General features: G+C 39.8%; 1 protein-coding gene across 3 annotated transcripts in view; it reads right to left on the bottom strand.

Moving 5' to 3' along the window:
• Positions 1-12,304: 12,304 nt before the first annotated feature.
• The window catches only part of AP4E1 (adaptor related protein complex 4 subunit epsilon 1), a 59,527-nt gene continuing 55,045 nt past the window's right edge, over positions 12,305-16,786 (bottom strand). Inside the window, exons 21-22 of one of the 3 annotated variants that reach the window (XM_056572310.1) lie at positions 16,579-16,736; positions 12,305-14,209 (exon numbers count right to left, since the gene is read on the bottom strand). In XM_056572310.1, the coding sequence (XP_056428285.1) occupies positions 14,049-14,209; positions 16,579-16,736 (319 nt within the window). In that variant the 3' untranslated portion in view covers positions 12,305-14,048. The remainder of the gene's footprint in view (positions 14,210-16,578; positions 16,737-16,786) is intronic. The other 2 variants (XM_056572308.1, XM_056572309.1) reach the window with 2 other exon arrangements.

Below are 16,786 nucleotides of genomic sequence, written 5' to 3' on the forward strand. Positions count from 1 at the left end.
TCGACGACACGCACATTAGTCGCAGCAATGCAAAGTCCCCATACGGGAGATCGCGGGGGATTCAGTACTCCTTTAAGGAGGTCTTTCCTGAACATCCACAGTTACCTTTAGAAAGAAGAGTTCCATTAGACACCAACAGTACATTGCACCAAAGTCTCTGAACACATGGTTAAATAATAAAAAAATAAATTAAAAAAAAGCAAATTAAACATTTATATGTGGTAACTTCACAGCATTTTTTTTTGTAAAAAAAAATCTAATATTGCAAGAAGTGTCTCTTTAGACAAGGCATAAGAAATGACAAAAACGACAGACTGGTATGTTTGTGTAGCCGTCTATGTCTAAAGCATTACATGGGGACAATAAATGCTATTTATAAGATGATTACTTATATAAAGAGACATTAAGCAAACTTGGAATGTCTCAGTTTATAAACATCACACAGGGAGACCCCAAGCCTTTTTTTCACTGTGTTGTTGATATAGTTAGACCTTTGTGAAATGTGTAAGAGATGATCAAGAATGAGCCAACCAGTCCACAATAGCATTATTATGTGCTGAAACAACACAACCCCTTGAAGACATGGACAACTTTTGCTTGCTGATACTGCTGCTACTACCACCAGGCACCTGGGTGCTGCTGCTACCAGTACTGTGCCTTGGAAAATGGGTGGTGCCCACAGTGCTGATACTACCACCAACATGCTTACTGACAGGACCTGTCAGGGGTGCTTTTCCTCTACCCCATCCTTATCTAACCATTACTTTAACAAACTTTTTTTTTTTTAATTAAAACTATTTTGGAGGGTATTTTGATTGATTTGCCACTGATCCACTAGTCAAGTGGCAGAAAACTGCCAGTCACTAGAAATGCAGATTTTTGTTAAACCCAGCTGTAGTTTTGCAACTACTGGAGGTACCCTGATTGGGAAACACTGGTGTATGGTCTGGGCCTCCGTTTTGCACAAAGTAATGTAACAATCCTCAGCACAGCTACAAATACAGTAATAATCATTATATAGCACCAACAGGTTCTGTAGCACTTTACAGTGCCTCGTCTATACAAGCTTGCCGTATATTAAAATGATGTATGATTTTAGAACAAGTGATTCAGCAGTGTGTATTACAAAATGAGACCACATGTGCTCTGTAATTTTAGCATTATTTTACACAAGCTTATAGAAGCCACTTGGCTCATCTGTATAAATACAAATACACTCATATAATAGGAATATAATTATACATTATATAATACTAAAATTGAATGTTTTAACCTCAAAGTACTCTTATTAAACGGGTGCCAGCATCAGCTGATCCACACAGGTCTGGCTTCTCTTCTGCCCATTATTTTTTCTTCAGCCAAAGAATACAGTAAGAGAAGATGGCACTGTGGTGACCAACAAATGGCGCCAACCACATAAAAATTGTCTGCATCCCCATAAAACAAAGTAAGACGTGGTGTTGGAGCTAAACTCGCATGGATTTTGGGGTATCGAAATTTTCAGAAATTCTGCCTTGTGAGTGAGACCTTATAGAATTACCGCCTCTTTGTCATAAGTCCTAATAGAGCAGAGACTAAGAAATAGTTTGGTGCACACAGACCTAAACTATATGGATCTTAGCATCTGCTGCCTGCAAGCTTTACTGTTACGGCAGTTGCATCTGGTCGTGTTCTTTATCCATATACAAGCTTCCCTTGACATCAATGTACCTAAATGTTTTAGCTTCTAATAGAAGGAAGTCTTCACCTAAACAGGAAATGTCATACAAACAACTACCAAAAATGTAGTTCAGATGAATACTGTCTCTCTTTCCGGGTCGGTATGTACAATGGTCAGAAACAGAACTTTGCTACTTGCAAAGAACAAAAGCTTTCCCAGATGTTTCCCTTGTATGTGAGAATTGGTGCAATTGTGTTGGTATTGACTCTAAATATATGTTTGTTCAGCACTGGCCATACAATACAATGTCCTCCTGCCGTTTCATTTTCTTCCTATAATGTAAACACACAAAAAAAAAGTGTCATTCATAAAGTCAGTGCTTGGTGAGAAGTTCCAACTTTCACGCCATTTATATCCCCCTTCAATAAAAGTGAATAAAAGAAGTCATGGAACAATGTTGTCCATTCTTAAAAGTTGCACGGCCATAGAATATAATTGGCTCCAAGTCGAACCACATTTCTAGTCAGAAGCTTCAAAGCCACTTATGTGTCTGAGCTGCATTGTATTTAACAAATTGTAGAAATCAATGCTTTCCTGAATGCCGCGCATCTTTAACCGTAACAAAGAGACATCAAAAGCTCTTATTCAGCCATGTGAATAAGGTGATCACCTTGGTAGATGAGGGGGAGTGGAACCCATGTCTTAGAAAAGAGTTTGCCAACCAAGGTGCCTCCAGCGGTTGTAAAACTACGACTCCCAGTCTGCCCGGACAGCCAAAGACCGGGAATTTGCTGTTGACGATTCCACAATTTTCCCCTCCATATTGAGTTATTCAATAATGTTTTTCTCTACTTGATCTGGAAAAACAAATGCATTTATTAAAATAATTTCCTATCATGTGCTTGAGGTATGTATAACAGAAGCCAGAAGATTTGGCTATTAAAAGGGAAATTGTATATTCCAAAAAAAAAAAAACATCCTGCAGTGAACTGCCACTGCAAGGTACCATATGATTGGAACAGTGTCTCAAATTATTAAGTCAGCACCCAAAAGAAGAGGACACTATCCATGCCAGTATATAGAATACAAAGTTAATCTTTATTGAAAATAACATTATAAAACATTAAAGGAACAATTGCACAATAGAAGAACCCTATGGTAAGCACACACCATGGAAGTAACATACATGTAGTAACATGAGTAACATACATGTAGATGTAACCAACTGGACCCACTCCCATATATATATATATATATATATATATATATATATATATATATATATATATGTATATATACCAATACAGAGGGGAAGAATTGGTAACAAAAATAACCAGTACCAATCATATAATAAGCCTTACCAAGGAGTGAGCCAAACCCCTACATATATTTCGCTCCTTCGAGCTTACTCAGGGGGTGTGGCTAACTCTGGGTCACTTGTGGCTATATATGGCTGACATTGGCCAATCACATCCATCCTCACATTCACACCATTCATCCTAACCAATCATTCACAGCCTGATAACTGTCAATTCTACCTCTTGCCTCCAGTACACAGCTGAAGTGTTCATTAGAGGTATGTCATATCTCTGAGTCTGTAAATCCAAGTATCATCCCGTATCTCGCGAGATATGATGTACCTCTAATGAACACTTCAGCTGTGTACTGGAGGCAAGAGGTAGAATTGACAGAGTTGTCAGGCTGTGAATGATTAGTTAGCATGAATGGTCTGAATGTGAGGATGGATGTGATTGGCCAATGTCAGCCATATATAGCCACAAGTGACCTAGAGTTAGCCTGCCCCCTGAGTAAGCTCGAAGAAGCAAAACATATGTAGGGGTTTGGCTCACTCCTTGGTAAGGCTTATTATATGATTGGTACTGGTTATTTTTGTTACTGACTCTTCCCCTCTGCAACTGTATTGGTATTTATACTATATACTAATATTTATATATATATGGGAGTGGGTCCAGTTGATTACATCTACATGTATGTTACTCAATAGCTTTCCATGGTGTGTGCTTACCATAGGGTTCTTCTATTGTGCCATTGTTCTTTTAATGTTTTATTATTACTCTTGTCGTTTTCAATAAACATTAACTTTGTATTCTATATACTGGCATGGATAGTGTCCTCTTCTTTTGGGTGATGTATTAAAAGGGAAACTGACAGCATTAAATTGTGGGGTCACTTACTTGAAATAATGAAGGCTTGAAGGAGTCCAGCTGCATTGCACAGCTCTGCGCAATGAAGGCAGGGTGCCAGCTTGCCACGCTCCCCTGCCTCCTTCATATTCCCCCGCTCTGGCCCGCCCCCATGAGTAGGCAACATAGACTCTCACGTCCTAGAGACATAAGTGACTATCAGCACCTGGGCTCTGCTCAGAGCAGGCTCTGACGTCCTATTCGTGACAGCGCTATTAGCTTTATTGGATAGAGGTGATTTTGCTGTAAAAAAGTCTGCTCCCTCCACCATTTATCTCATGCATAAGGCATAGGTTAACTAAAACAACTTAGAGAGGTTGGAAGGTCCACAAAATGTGTGACAAAAATGGAGGTCTTTGAAGCATGGTGGAAAGCTGGGGTCATCTGTCACCATGGTAAAGAATTGTATATTTGGACATTTGGGCAAATTACAATTTTTCTTTCAATATTTACAATGGAGACATACCTTTCAGGCTCAACATAAGTTATCTCCCCTGCACATTATTAAAGACCCTGCTTTGGACACTGTGGTTAGGACTTTGTGTTCCTTAGGCATTATTTCTTAAGTTTACCAACTCTTTCTTAACAAGTTGCTTGATCTATATCTGATAAGGGATCTTTCTAAATGGCAGCAAGATGTGGGGCCAATTACTATGGAACAATAAAGGTCTGTGTTGGAGTCCGTACCAAATTAATGTCTAGGGAAGGCGGGCCAATGTCTTAAATAAATATATTTCAAAGAGTAAATCAGATCTTGGCATTCCTTCATAAAGTGGGCATTAGACTAGACTCAACATGCCCGCAATGTTTTCAAAAGCCGCCGATATCTTTCATATGTTGTGGTCGTGTCCTAGTCTGACAGAAAATTAGTCCTCTGTACTGGAACGTATTCATACTCTGTATCATGTACATGTTCCAAAGGACCCTATACTTTGCATTTTAGGTTATACAAAATAACTTGCTTTTGGTGAAACTAGAAAACTGACAGTAGGACGTATACTATCTATAACTAGAAACCTTACTGCACAGCATTGGAAAAGTGACAGGTGTCTATCCAAGAGACAATTTGTTAGTAAAGTAAATATATTCTTGAGCTGGGAAAAGGCTGCATATCAGCGTTGCAAGAGATATCAAAGGTTTGTGCCAATATGGTACCCATGGTGGAAAGGGTTTAATTTTAAAGATCTATGCCCCAAAAGGTCCAGTAAGGTACCTCATTGAAATTTAGAGCCATATGGTCCCAGATTTATCAAACTGTGTGGGAGAAAAAGTGGAGTGATTTTCCCACAGCAACCAATCACAGCTCTGCTAACGATCTGAGGTAAAGTGAAACCTGAACTGTGATTGGTTGCTGTGGGGAAATCACTCCACTTTTTCTCCCACACAGTTTGATAAATCTGGGCCATTGTTTGGTTATTGGCTTGATTGAAATATTTGAAATGCATAATATTATATATATGTTTGTTAATTGGAGTAATAAAGAAAATATTTTATTAAAAAAAAAAAAAAAAAACCTTTAACTTATTTTGCTATTTGCTGACTTTTCTTCGGATAACTAATTCATAATTCAAGCAATAAAAACAATGTAGAATAAGCTGCTTCACACTACAAAGATTATTTTACATCCATTCTTCCTTTTTTTGGGTTTTGTTTTTTAACGTTTTTTCTTTAAAGAAAATACTGTTAATATTATAATACTGTTAATATAAAAAACGACTTGTTTTTTCACAAACTTCATGTGTGGTTTTCCAAAAGTATGAATTGTGTTTAATATGCCAGATGTTTATTGGTGGACCGGATTATTGGGGAAAGCAAAGTCAGAAAGAAATAATTGAATATTTCGACAACATTGTTTAAGAATTTTACTAGAATCCCTTTTAAAAGGCACAGACAGTAGTAAACAAACCTCGAACATTTCAATGACAATAACACACAATGGATACGCAGTCCAAGTCAAATGATTGCATTGCTTTACAGAACCAATAAAAAGGCACCCACATAATACTTCACCTGGACAATACCAGTCCCTAGTACATTAAGTACTGTCCTGTTGTATTTTATGAAGCATACTGGCATCATGCAGATTTTGCTAAAACAATCTACATTCATGTTTTTATTGGAAGATTTTGACATCTTTTAAGGGTAGAATGCTGTAGGAGAGACACCATGCAAGCATCAATAGAAACTAACCATGAGCTAGTAAGAGCTAGGTGGTCAGACTTACACCTGATAGAGGACAGACATTTTCAGCATGTGCACTTACACGATAAAAAACTGAATATACATGAGATTTATCTATGTGCTAGAGTACTCTTAATAGCTGATCTGCTTCTATCACTGCCACTCTCAACTGCTCCAAGAACCATCAATAGAAATGGTGGCGTTCTATAGGAATACAGGATATAGAATGCAGCAAAGAGTCTAACCTGCCAAAAGTGGATTGTATGCAGCAGTTCAGTATGAAAAGTGACAGGGGCATGAGAATGTGCTTGAATTGAGTCCTTGCCCCGGTGGTCTTCCTAAAGCCAGGGCTCAACACGTCACGTTGCTTGATTGGCTGAGGCAGGATACCAAAGCCAGAGATTCGCTAAACTGCAGTGTGATGGATCAACCCCCAGAACCAGGAGGAGGATCACAACAGAGGCCTGGAACAGGATACCAGAGGCACCGGGGGAGCACTAAAGGCGAGTAGAGGCTTGGGTATGGGTATATAAAAAAAAACACCCTAATGCCAGATAACCCCTTCAAACTAGTAGGTAGATGTGTAACTTGGATTTTTGCATTTAAAAACATATACCCTATCCTGTGACTAGGGGCTAAGTGTTTGATCGTTGGGGGGGGGGGGGGGGGGGGGGTTCAACCTCTGGGTTGTTTGACCCACTATGATTTCCAGAACAGGGTCCCGAATCTCCCCACTGAATGAAGCACAGGGTCGTTACACGCTCCCTGCATTCTTAATGGAAGCACTGCAAATACACAGTGCAACATCTTCAGCACTCCCATAGAGAATGCACAATAACGGTGGAGTACTCCACCAGGATGTATTCACATGAACAGTATCCTGCACATATTTGATGCACAGGATATGAAGCTGCAGATTTTATGCTGAAGATTTTGATGTAAACTAAATGACTGAACACTGCATCAGATCTGCAGCTTCAAATCCTGCACATCACATATGCTCAGGATACTGTATGTGTGAAAAGACCCTTAAAAGTTTTTTACAAATTATTTTCCAAAACAGATAAAACCTTTTAAGACAACCATAAATAACTGCTTTATTTTATCATCCGCCGCTGCTGGTATTCCGCCGCTGCTGGAAAATGTCCTGGACAGATCAACTTTGCCTTATTAGATAAGTCTCTACACCAGCTGTGTGCACTGTATACAGGTGAAGTCATACGTTTCCATACACTTAGGGGAACATTTATCATCATTGCTTTGGTAAGCGAGTTCTGTAGGCATTTTTTTCTTGCTTTTGTATGGCACATTTATTAAACTATCACAGGGGGTTAATAAATTTGGCTCACATAAGCAAAAAAACAATAAAATCACTTTTTCTCAGCATACACTTTTTTTTTTTTTAATCACTTTTCCCCCCTAAATGTACTAACCCATTTTTTGTTTTGTTCTTCTCATTTCAGATCCGTGTATCCTGTGGGCTACGATGACCAGTAATTTTTTGTTTAATATGAACAACATTTTGTAACGAGGGCTTGTGGGGGAGTGCCTTTTGGAATAAAAGTTTTTTTAAATGCGTTTTAAATTTTTTAAATTTACTTTACAGGCTTAGTAGTGGAAGCCGGTCTTATAGACTGAGTCCATTACTAAGCCGGGGCTTAGCGTTAGCCCCCATAACAGCTAGCGCTAACCCCCAATTATTACCCTTGTACCCACTGCCCCAGGGGCGCCGGGAAGAGCCGCCGGTACCAAAATGCCCGGAGCGTCAAAAATGGCGCTACTGGGCCTAGGTGGTAACAGGCTGGCGTTATTTAGGCTTGGGAGGGCAAGTAACAATGGTCCTCGCCCACTCTGGTAATGTCAGGCTGTTGCTGTTGGTTTGTATTTGGCTGAGAATGAAATACAGGGAACCCTATGCATTTTTCTTTTATTATTTAAATAGGGTTCCCCATATTTACGTTCTTAGTCAAATACTAACCAAGCAGCAACAAACAGCCTGACGTTACCAGGGTGGCCGAGGACCATTGTTACTGGCCTTCCCCAGCCTAAACAACGCCAGCCTGTTACAGCCTAGGCCCAGGAGCGCTTTATTTGTCTTGACCACTGTCCTACAAAAAAATGTATGGGCAGAACTTTTAAAAAAAAAATGTCCACATGCATGTAAACTTCTGAGCCACTGGGAGGTAGAGAAAAAAAAATACTGAAATAAATCATTGTCTCATGGTATTATTTTGATACTTCACATTCTTTAAATACAGCTACTGCCCTAAGAAAGGGAATGTAAATTAAGATTAAATGTCAGGAATTCAAAAGAATATGGATAAGGGTGCGTTCACAGCTGTCTGTCCCCGTTTTTTTATCCCCATTTCGATTCCGTTCTTGCAGGCTGTAAATGGATTAAAAACGTTTTTTTAAAAATCCCATTCATGTCAATGGGATTTTTTAATAATCCGTTTACATCCGTTTGTACCCCTCTACACTCATTTCCATTCTTTTGATAGCAGAAAAAAAAAAACGGCACATGCAGTATTTTTTCTCCCGTCAAAAAAACAGAAGAAAAAAAACGGATACAGTAAATTTAACATTGAAGTCTATGGAAAACGGAAGAGCCTTTAATGTCATCCATTTTCTGATCCGTTTTTACTACTGAGCATGCTCAGAACAAAATTTTTTTTTTGTTTTTGTTTATTAACTGAACAATAACATAATAAATGGATACCATCCGTTTGCAGCCATTATTGTCCGCTTTTTTCTTCAAAGTCCGTTTTTATTTTTGACTGGAGAAGAACGGGATGGGTCTAGACGGCCGTGTGAACGCAGCCTAAGTAGTATGTAAACTTATGGTATCAACTGTATATCTGTACAAATGTTCACTTACACCAGTCACAATTTCTATGACCATCCCATGCCTCTGAATAGGGTTTACAGAATTCCATGCACATACTGCAGAAGCAGCCCTATTAAGGTGTATAGACATATCTAACAAATCTGCCGTGTGGGAATATTCTTAGTTGCACTTTCCCAGCTCAGTATCTCACAAGCTGTTGGTCACGCTGTATTGCTTTCCGAATTCCACTGCTTTGCTTCGAACCACTCATGACTGCATCTACATTTTATATACCTTTCTGGATGAACACTTTATTTTAATCTAAAATAATAAGTAAAGCTTGCGGCACAAAAACACCAACAAGATAGTGATCTAATGTAGTCTTTCCAATATACATGTTGTTGAGCTGTAGAAATGCTTGCCTGGAGCCTGCTAGAAGCATGAGGGATAGGAAGCATCCATTGGCTGGGGATCATTTCTGCTTCATTCGGCAACTGTACATTATACAATTTCATAATAAAAAAACTTGTGTACCTATACATTTAAAGTGCACTTTACCCATTAAAGTGTACCTGTCGTCAACAAAAACTTTTTCTATAATGTAGATAATACCAATATATGTATATTTGTAATATACATTGGTTTAAAAATGTGTATATTTTTGTCCCTGCAGCTATTGCTTGTGTGTCTCTATGAGGAGTACAAATACAAGTGTGGGTGGACAAGCAGGACTGTGCACCAAGAAAAAGCAGGACAGTGTGCACTGAGGCTCTATAACATGATCCTGGCTTATACATCAGGATGATAGATTCCTGCTTGTCCCGCCCTCACTTCCTGTTTTTGGACTCCTCATAGAGACACACAGACAAATAGCAGCAGGGACAGCATTTTTTCACCCAAAAATATACACAATTTTTAATCAATGTATATTACAAATATACATATAATGGTATTATCTACATTACATAAAAAGTATTTGTTGACGACAGGTACACTTTAAGGACTCAGACCATTTTCATCTTAAGGACGCAGCTAATTTTTGTTTTTGCATTTTGTTTATTTCTTACTTCTCTTCTAAAAATCATAACGCTTTCAATTTTGCACCTACAGACCCATATAAGGGCTTGTTTTTTGCATCACCAATTGTACTTTGTAATTACATTACTTATTTTATAATATAATCTGCGACAAGACGAAAAAAAATTATATTCTGTGGGGTGAAAAAAAAATATTTTGTAAATTTTGGGGGCTCCCATTTCTACACAGTGCACTTTTTGGTAAAAATTACACAATCCTTATTCTGTAGGTCCATACAGTAGGTTTTATTTTAATTTAATACTTTAAAAAATGATAAACTACATGCACCAAAATTAGTATGTTTAAAATTGGCCTTTTCTGACCCCTATAACTTTTTTATTTTTCCGTATACCAGCTATATGAGGGCTCATTTTTTGTGCCGTCCTCTGTAGTTTTTATCGGTACCATTTTTGTTTTGATGGGACTATTTGATCGCTTCTTACTAATATTTTTATGGTATATGAAGTGAGTAAAAATGCACAATTTTGGACTTTGGTGTACACCATCGACCGTGCGGTTTAGCTAATCTAATATTTTAATAGTTCGGACATTATCTACGCGGCGATACCACATGATTATTTTTATTCTTTATTATATTATTTTATTTAAAAAATGGGAAAAGGGGGGTAATTTAACCTTTAAATAGGGAAGGGGATAATCAACTTATCTTTTTTTACACTTTTTAAAAAAAATTTTGTTTTTTTTAAAGCCTCCACCGGAGTATCCCTTTAATGGTTTGTTCACACATGCCATATTTTGCTGGATACTTTCTGCAGCTGATTTTGCTACCCATTGACTTCAAATATGGCATGTGTGACTCTACCCTAAAACAGAATATATTCAATATATTTCAACAGTTTGTCCTGTACCAAGAATTGCTTAAAAAGTTAACAATTTAGTTAAAGAGCTGACATCCCAAAAGAAAATCAATCAGAATGTCATTATACATGCAGCAGACTGACGGTCCCTTTCCTCCAATCCATTAATAGGAGACCTTATAATATTGTATTATGTCATTTGCGTCATATGGTGATGTAAAATGATTCCAGAGTATAGCAGAGCAGTGCTTAGCTTTTACAAAAATTCCACCAGATCACTTATTCTACCCTTATGAGTACACTTAAGCTAAAACCATAGGTTATGTCAGTGCTGGACATCAAAACTTACTTTTTCTTCTTCATTAGGGGTTTAGAGATCAATAAAAATTTAAAGAATGGAACCAATCATAAGAATTTTCCATATATAATGCGTGACAACCTTCGTCACCGCTATGCTTCCTAAGCAGACGGAGTAGAGGGATAACGCTGGCCGTGCCTGGGCTGTCAATCACACTGAGGGGGCGTGATTACAGACGGAGAGGATGAGACTAGGTATAGGTCCACGCCGAGGGGACTACTTATGGGGCCATTGGGGAAGACTTGTAAACTTCATATCCACATCATCCCTGTGAGCAGGAACGTCTCCCGGGGATGGTGATTATGAAGATTTTCCCATATAGAACATGTTGCCATGCATTATATATGGTAAAATCTGACACTTGGTTCCCTTTAAAATACAAAGCCTGTATTTACTTTAATATGTTCTTGGCAGGAGCAGCAATGCGATCCCTTAGCCATAGACCAGAATGATCTTCTTTAATCTAACCAGTGTTCCAATATTTTTCCTAAATCGAAATATTGGTTGTAAAAGGGCTATAACACTGATAATTGTTACCCAGCTGGAATAAGGTTATTGCTGCATAAATAATACTAAAGTAAAATCTCCCTTAGTGGACATCTCCCAATAGGGGACACCTCCAAATAGCGGACAGTTTTTGATTTCCCGGCAGAGTCCCATAAAACTTATTGTATTTGCAACCTCTGAATAGTGGACATTCCCAATAGCAGACACGGACACACCCAATAGGGGACAAAACACACCAAGCAGGGGACAAAACGCTCCCAATAGGGGACAACCAGGCTTATGTGCCGGCCCTACCTTGTACACAGGGCCGCCGTCAGGGGTTACAGCCAATACCCCAGTAAGGGGCCCAGGCTCCGCAGCACAGAAGCAGAAGACCGCTTAAACAGTGGTCTCCTGCTTCTGTACATCCGCTGGCCACATCATTCGCCCAACAACACCCCCCCCCCCCAGTCCCCCCGCACCAAATCATCCCCCTTTATTACCCTCTGTGCAAATTCATCACCCCCTCTTTGCCACCACCAGTGCCATTTCTTTCCCCCCTTTATCCCACCTGTGCCATTTCACCCCCCCTCTATACCCCTGTGCCACTTTATTTCCCCTGTGCTAAATCATCCTCCCCTCAACCCTGTGTCACATCACTTTTCCCCTTCCCTCCTTCCCCTGTTGTTCTTCTTACCTGGCCAGCAGGCTCAGGGGCTCTCAGCAGGTTTGACGTTCTCCTGACATCCTCTGCGCAGCACTCACTTAGGTTGCACTCAGGCTGTAAGGAACGATGGCTGCAGGAACTGACGAGTGACGCTCCTGACATTACTCGTTAGTGCTCGCAGCTGCGCTGCTGCTGCTCTCAGCACAGAGCATGTCAGGAGAACGTCAAACCTGCTAAGAGCCCCTGCACCTGAGCCTGCTGGCCAGGTAAGAAGAACAACGGGGGAGGAGGGAAGGGGAAAAGTGATGTGGCACAAGGAGGAATAAAGTGGCACAGGAGGATAAAGTTAGAATGAAATGGCATAGGGGGTGGTAAAGAGGGGGTGAGGAATTTGCACAAAGGTTAATAAAAGGGGGAATGAAATGGCACAGGGGGGATTAAGGGGAAATTATGTGGCACAAGGGGTAAAGGGTGGAATGATTTGGCACAGGGGGAATAAAGTGACACAGGGTGTAAAGGGGAAATGAAATGGCAGTGAAGGGATCAAGCGGGGGAACTAAAATTCACTGGGAGATTCTACTGCAATTTAGCTTTTTATCATGTTTTATAGGTAATTACACTCTGGAATGAGTACAGTACAGCATTCAGAAAGATTTTTGAGCCTTTTTCCCCAATAAGGGTCAATAGTGGACACTTTTTTTTTTTTCCACCGCGAGTGTCCGTTATTGGGAGATTCTACTGTAATAATATTTATCAATGATGGGTTCAGATTATGAATTATCAGATGTATGATGACCTATCCCACAGCAGAATGCAGACAAGCATAACCTGCTCTCAATATCCTAGACAGGACATCCCAAACCAAAAGGCACATGACAGGTTAACCTGCAGTCTCTAACCAGCTTCACTGATGCAAGTATGTGGCTCCGCTCACATTATCATGATGTTGTTTGACAATGGCGCTCTTAAAGCAGTGGTCTCCAAACGATGGTCCTCCAGATGTTGCAGAACCACAACTCCCAGCATGCCCGGACAGCCGTTGGCTGTCCGGGCATGCTGGGAGTTGTAGTTCTGCAACATCTGGAGGTCCACAGTCTGACAACAGACTTAGAGCTATGCTGAATTTGTGTGCACTGGTGAAACTTGATGGGTCCACTGCATTTAGTGGGGTCCATCAGTCAAAATACTACAGAGGCTCTAAATGTAAATGTAAACAAAGCCAAACAGTTCTCATTTCTGTGTATGAGCATATACCGTATATAATGCATTTCACCAAACCAGGGATAAAACAATAAATCTGTTAAAAATTACCCAATGCCCTCACATATTTCTGCAGAGATACTTCCGCTGTAAAGGATCCATCCCACATTAATATTCTAACCAGCATCAGCTGCAGTCAGCAAGGAGGAGAACACGCTAACCTGGATCCTGGTAGCAGCAGGAGATAAATACTTTGAGGTATCCTCGAACTCCTATAGTCTATAGTGATGTCGCAGTGCAGCACATAAATAATAGACTTCTCTTGTAAAAAGGAGAACAAAAAAAAAATAAAAAATAAAACATGTTCTTATCCATCAAGTGCAAGACAAATCATCAAGTATCAGCAACAACCTGTCAATAAAAAAAAAATGTTTATAATAAAATAAAGCAATATAAATCTGTTTCTCTCCAAAGTCCATAGCGTTGTGTCATTCCTCTTTGAACTTGGTACTTTGGTACACAACAGAGTCATGTAAATGACAAAATCCAGCAGAGGAGGCACCACTAGTCTCAGTGTTCTTTTAATGCGTTTTGGCTGAGATAAAGTAAACAGTCTGAGAGTGCAGAAGAAGACGATTTTATCCATACCACCAACGCACCCTCCTGGAGTTGGCAGTGCAGCAGAGATGGTACTGAGGGCATTAGCTGGCATGCAGCTATCCCTTCATCTCCTAAAAGACACAAGAAGGCCTTGAAGAATAAGACAACACACAAATTTGTATACTGTACAAGACTGAAAAACAAAATGAAGAAAGTAGAATGTCCAGCGCAAATGGATCCAACGGAGCAATTTATTAAATCTAAAACCTCAGTACATGGACATTGTGGACACAGGTGACGCGTTTCGGCCCACCTAATGGGCCTTAGTCATACAGATTGCATATCTGTATGACTAAGGCCCATTAGGTGGGTCGAAACGCATCACCTGTGTCCACAATGTCCATGTACTGAGGTTTTATATTTAATAAATTGCTCCGTTGGATCCATTTGTGCTGGACATTCTACTTTCTTCAGTTATCCATTCTAGGCGTTGCCCACGCCAGTCCGGGTGCATTGGGAATAGAGGAAGTGAGCTGGGACTTTGTTTCCATTTGAAAAACAAAATGCATCACTGAATGAATTATTTCTTCTATTACAAGACTATAGAGGGTTAAAACCACATAGAGGTGAAGAGGTTCAAAAGATAACAAAAAGAGCAGCACTATATTCTAACCTACCTCTTTCAGAGACCACTGTATACAAAGTATACTTGGTAAAAGAAAAACATAACCGCAGCTCTGTCGGATTCAAATGAATGGAACTGAGGTGAGATAGCAAGCAAAGCTACTGCCAAGATATTAAAGTTGTGACAGGTAAAGATTAAAGGGGAACTCCAGTACAGAACATCTTATCATAGGATATAGGGATAAGTGTCTGATTGGGGGGTGCCCGACTGCTGGGACCCCCTGCGATCTTCTGTCTGGAACCCCGGCTATCTCCATGCACGGATTACTGTCGACCACAGCACGCAGTGGTGGCCAACACGCTCCTCCATGCATCTCTATGGGGAGAGATACATGAACGCTGCATTACAGGCTTTCTCATAGAGATACATGGATTGGTTGGCCACCATTTTGTGCCGTGGTCAACAGTAATCCATGCATGGAGTGTAGGTCACTCCGTGCATGGAGAGGGCCGGGGTGCCAGTGGTCGAACCCCTAGCAATCGGACACTTATCCCCTATCCTGTGGATAGGGGATAATATGTTCTGTAACGGAGTTACCCTTAAATGGGGATATGGCACTCAATGAAGCATGGGTGGCCTATCCTATAGCAACATTTAAACTTCTAGGGGGAAGTGTGATTTTTGAAAGCGTTAGATAGCAAGTATTTATTTTTCTTAATCCAGTTCACTATTCCAAACTTACACATTCAATACCCTGTTCACTAAATGAGTTAAAGAAGTTTTCCATTGATGGTCAATCCTCAGGATAGGCAGTCAATAACTGGTCAGTAGTGGTCCGACAACCTGACCCCCTACCCTCCAAAATCAGCTGTTCACCAGAGCCACAGGTGTCAGGGCCCCCACTGATCAGATATTCTTATATGCCATCAATATATAGAATAGAAGAAACTTTACTGTGTTAATTTACAGCCAGGTCACATTGGGCTACAATAACAACCCTACTTACAACCTTTAGTTTTCTCATGCAGAGCAAGTGACAGTATATTACTGCAGCCCCCAGAAGAGCTAGTAGACTAAGATTACAGTCTCTTCCCAGTGAGAAAGCTGGACTGGTAGAAGGAAAAGTATTGTGTGTAGGAATCAGAGGACACATTGCCTTTAGGTGAGAGATTATTGAGCTATATATCGATGGCCTAATATTTAAAGGGAAATGTCAGAAAAACCATTGGTGGGGGTCTTTAAGCATTAACAATTTCTGAGAATGAATGTTAGCGGTAGCGCTGAATCTGATGCCGTGTTCTTAAAAGGGGTATTCCAGGAAAAAAATTTTTTTTATCAACTGGCACCAGAAAGTTAAACAGATTTGTAAATTACTTTACTTAATTACTATTAAAAAATCTTTATCCTTCCAGTGGTTATCAGCTGCTGAAGTTGAGTTGTTCTTTTCTGTCTGACAACAGTGCTCTCTGCTGGCACCTCTGCTTGTCTCGGGAACTGTCCAGAGTAGAAGCAAAACCCCATAGCAAACCTCTAATGCTTCGGACAGTTCCTGAGACAAGCAGAGATGTCAGCAGAGAGCACTGTTGTCAGAAAGAAAAGAGCAAGTCAACTTCAGCAGCTGATAACTACTGGAAGGATTAAGATTTTTTAATAGAAGTAATTTACAAATCTGTTTAACTTTCTGGAGCCAGTTGATATTAAAAAAAATGTTATACATTTTTTTTTCCTGAGGTACTCCTTTTGGAAAGCCCTTGATGTGTTATGACTTGAGTAAGAAGGTAACTGAAATGACATAACCCTACACAAAGCTTCTTCATTCCGGGCACTAGTAGACATACATAAATAGAGAATAGATTCCTGCAACTTGTCACTTACCGATAATGTCAACAATATAAAGGTTTAGTGCTTGCTGTATGACATGCAATACTTCAGAAAGGGATTGCTGCGGACTGGAGACCTGGATTTTCTCCTTAACATCATTAGCTAGTGTCAGCCACATTGTACCAAACTCTTCAGTGGAAATTGTAAGAGGTCTGTATAAAATAAGAAATATTCCTTATCAGACCCAAATGTATGCTGCGTA

Source organism: Hyla sarda, chromosome 4, assembly GCF_029499605.1.
Source record: "Hyla sarda isolate aHylSar1 chromosome 4, aHylSar1.hap1, whole genome shotgun sequence".
NCBI lineage: Eukaryota > Metazoa > Chordata > Amphibia > Anura > Hylidae > Hyla > Hyla sarda.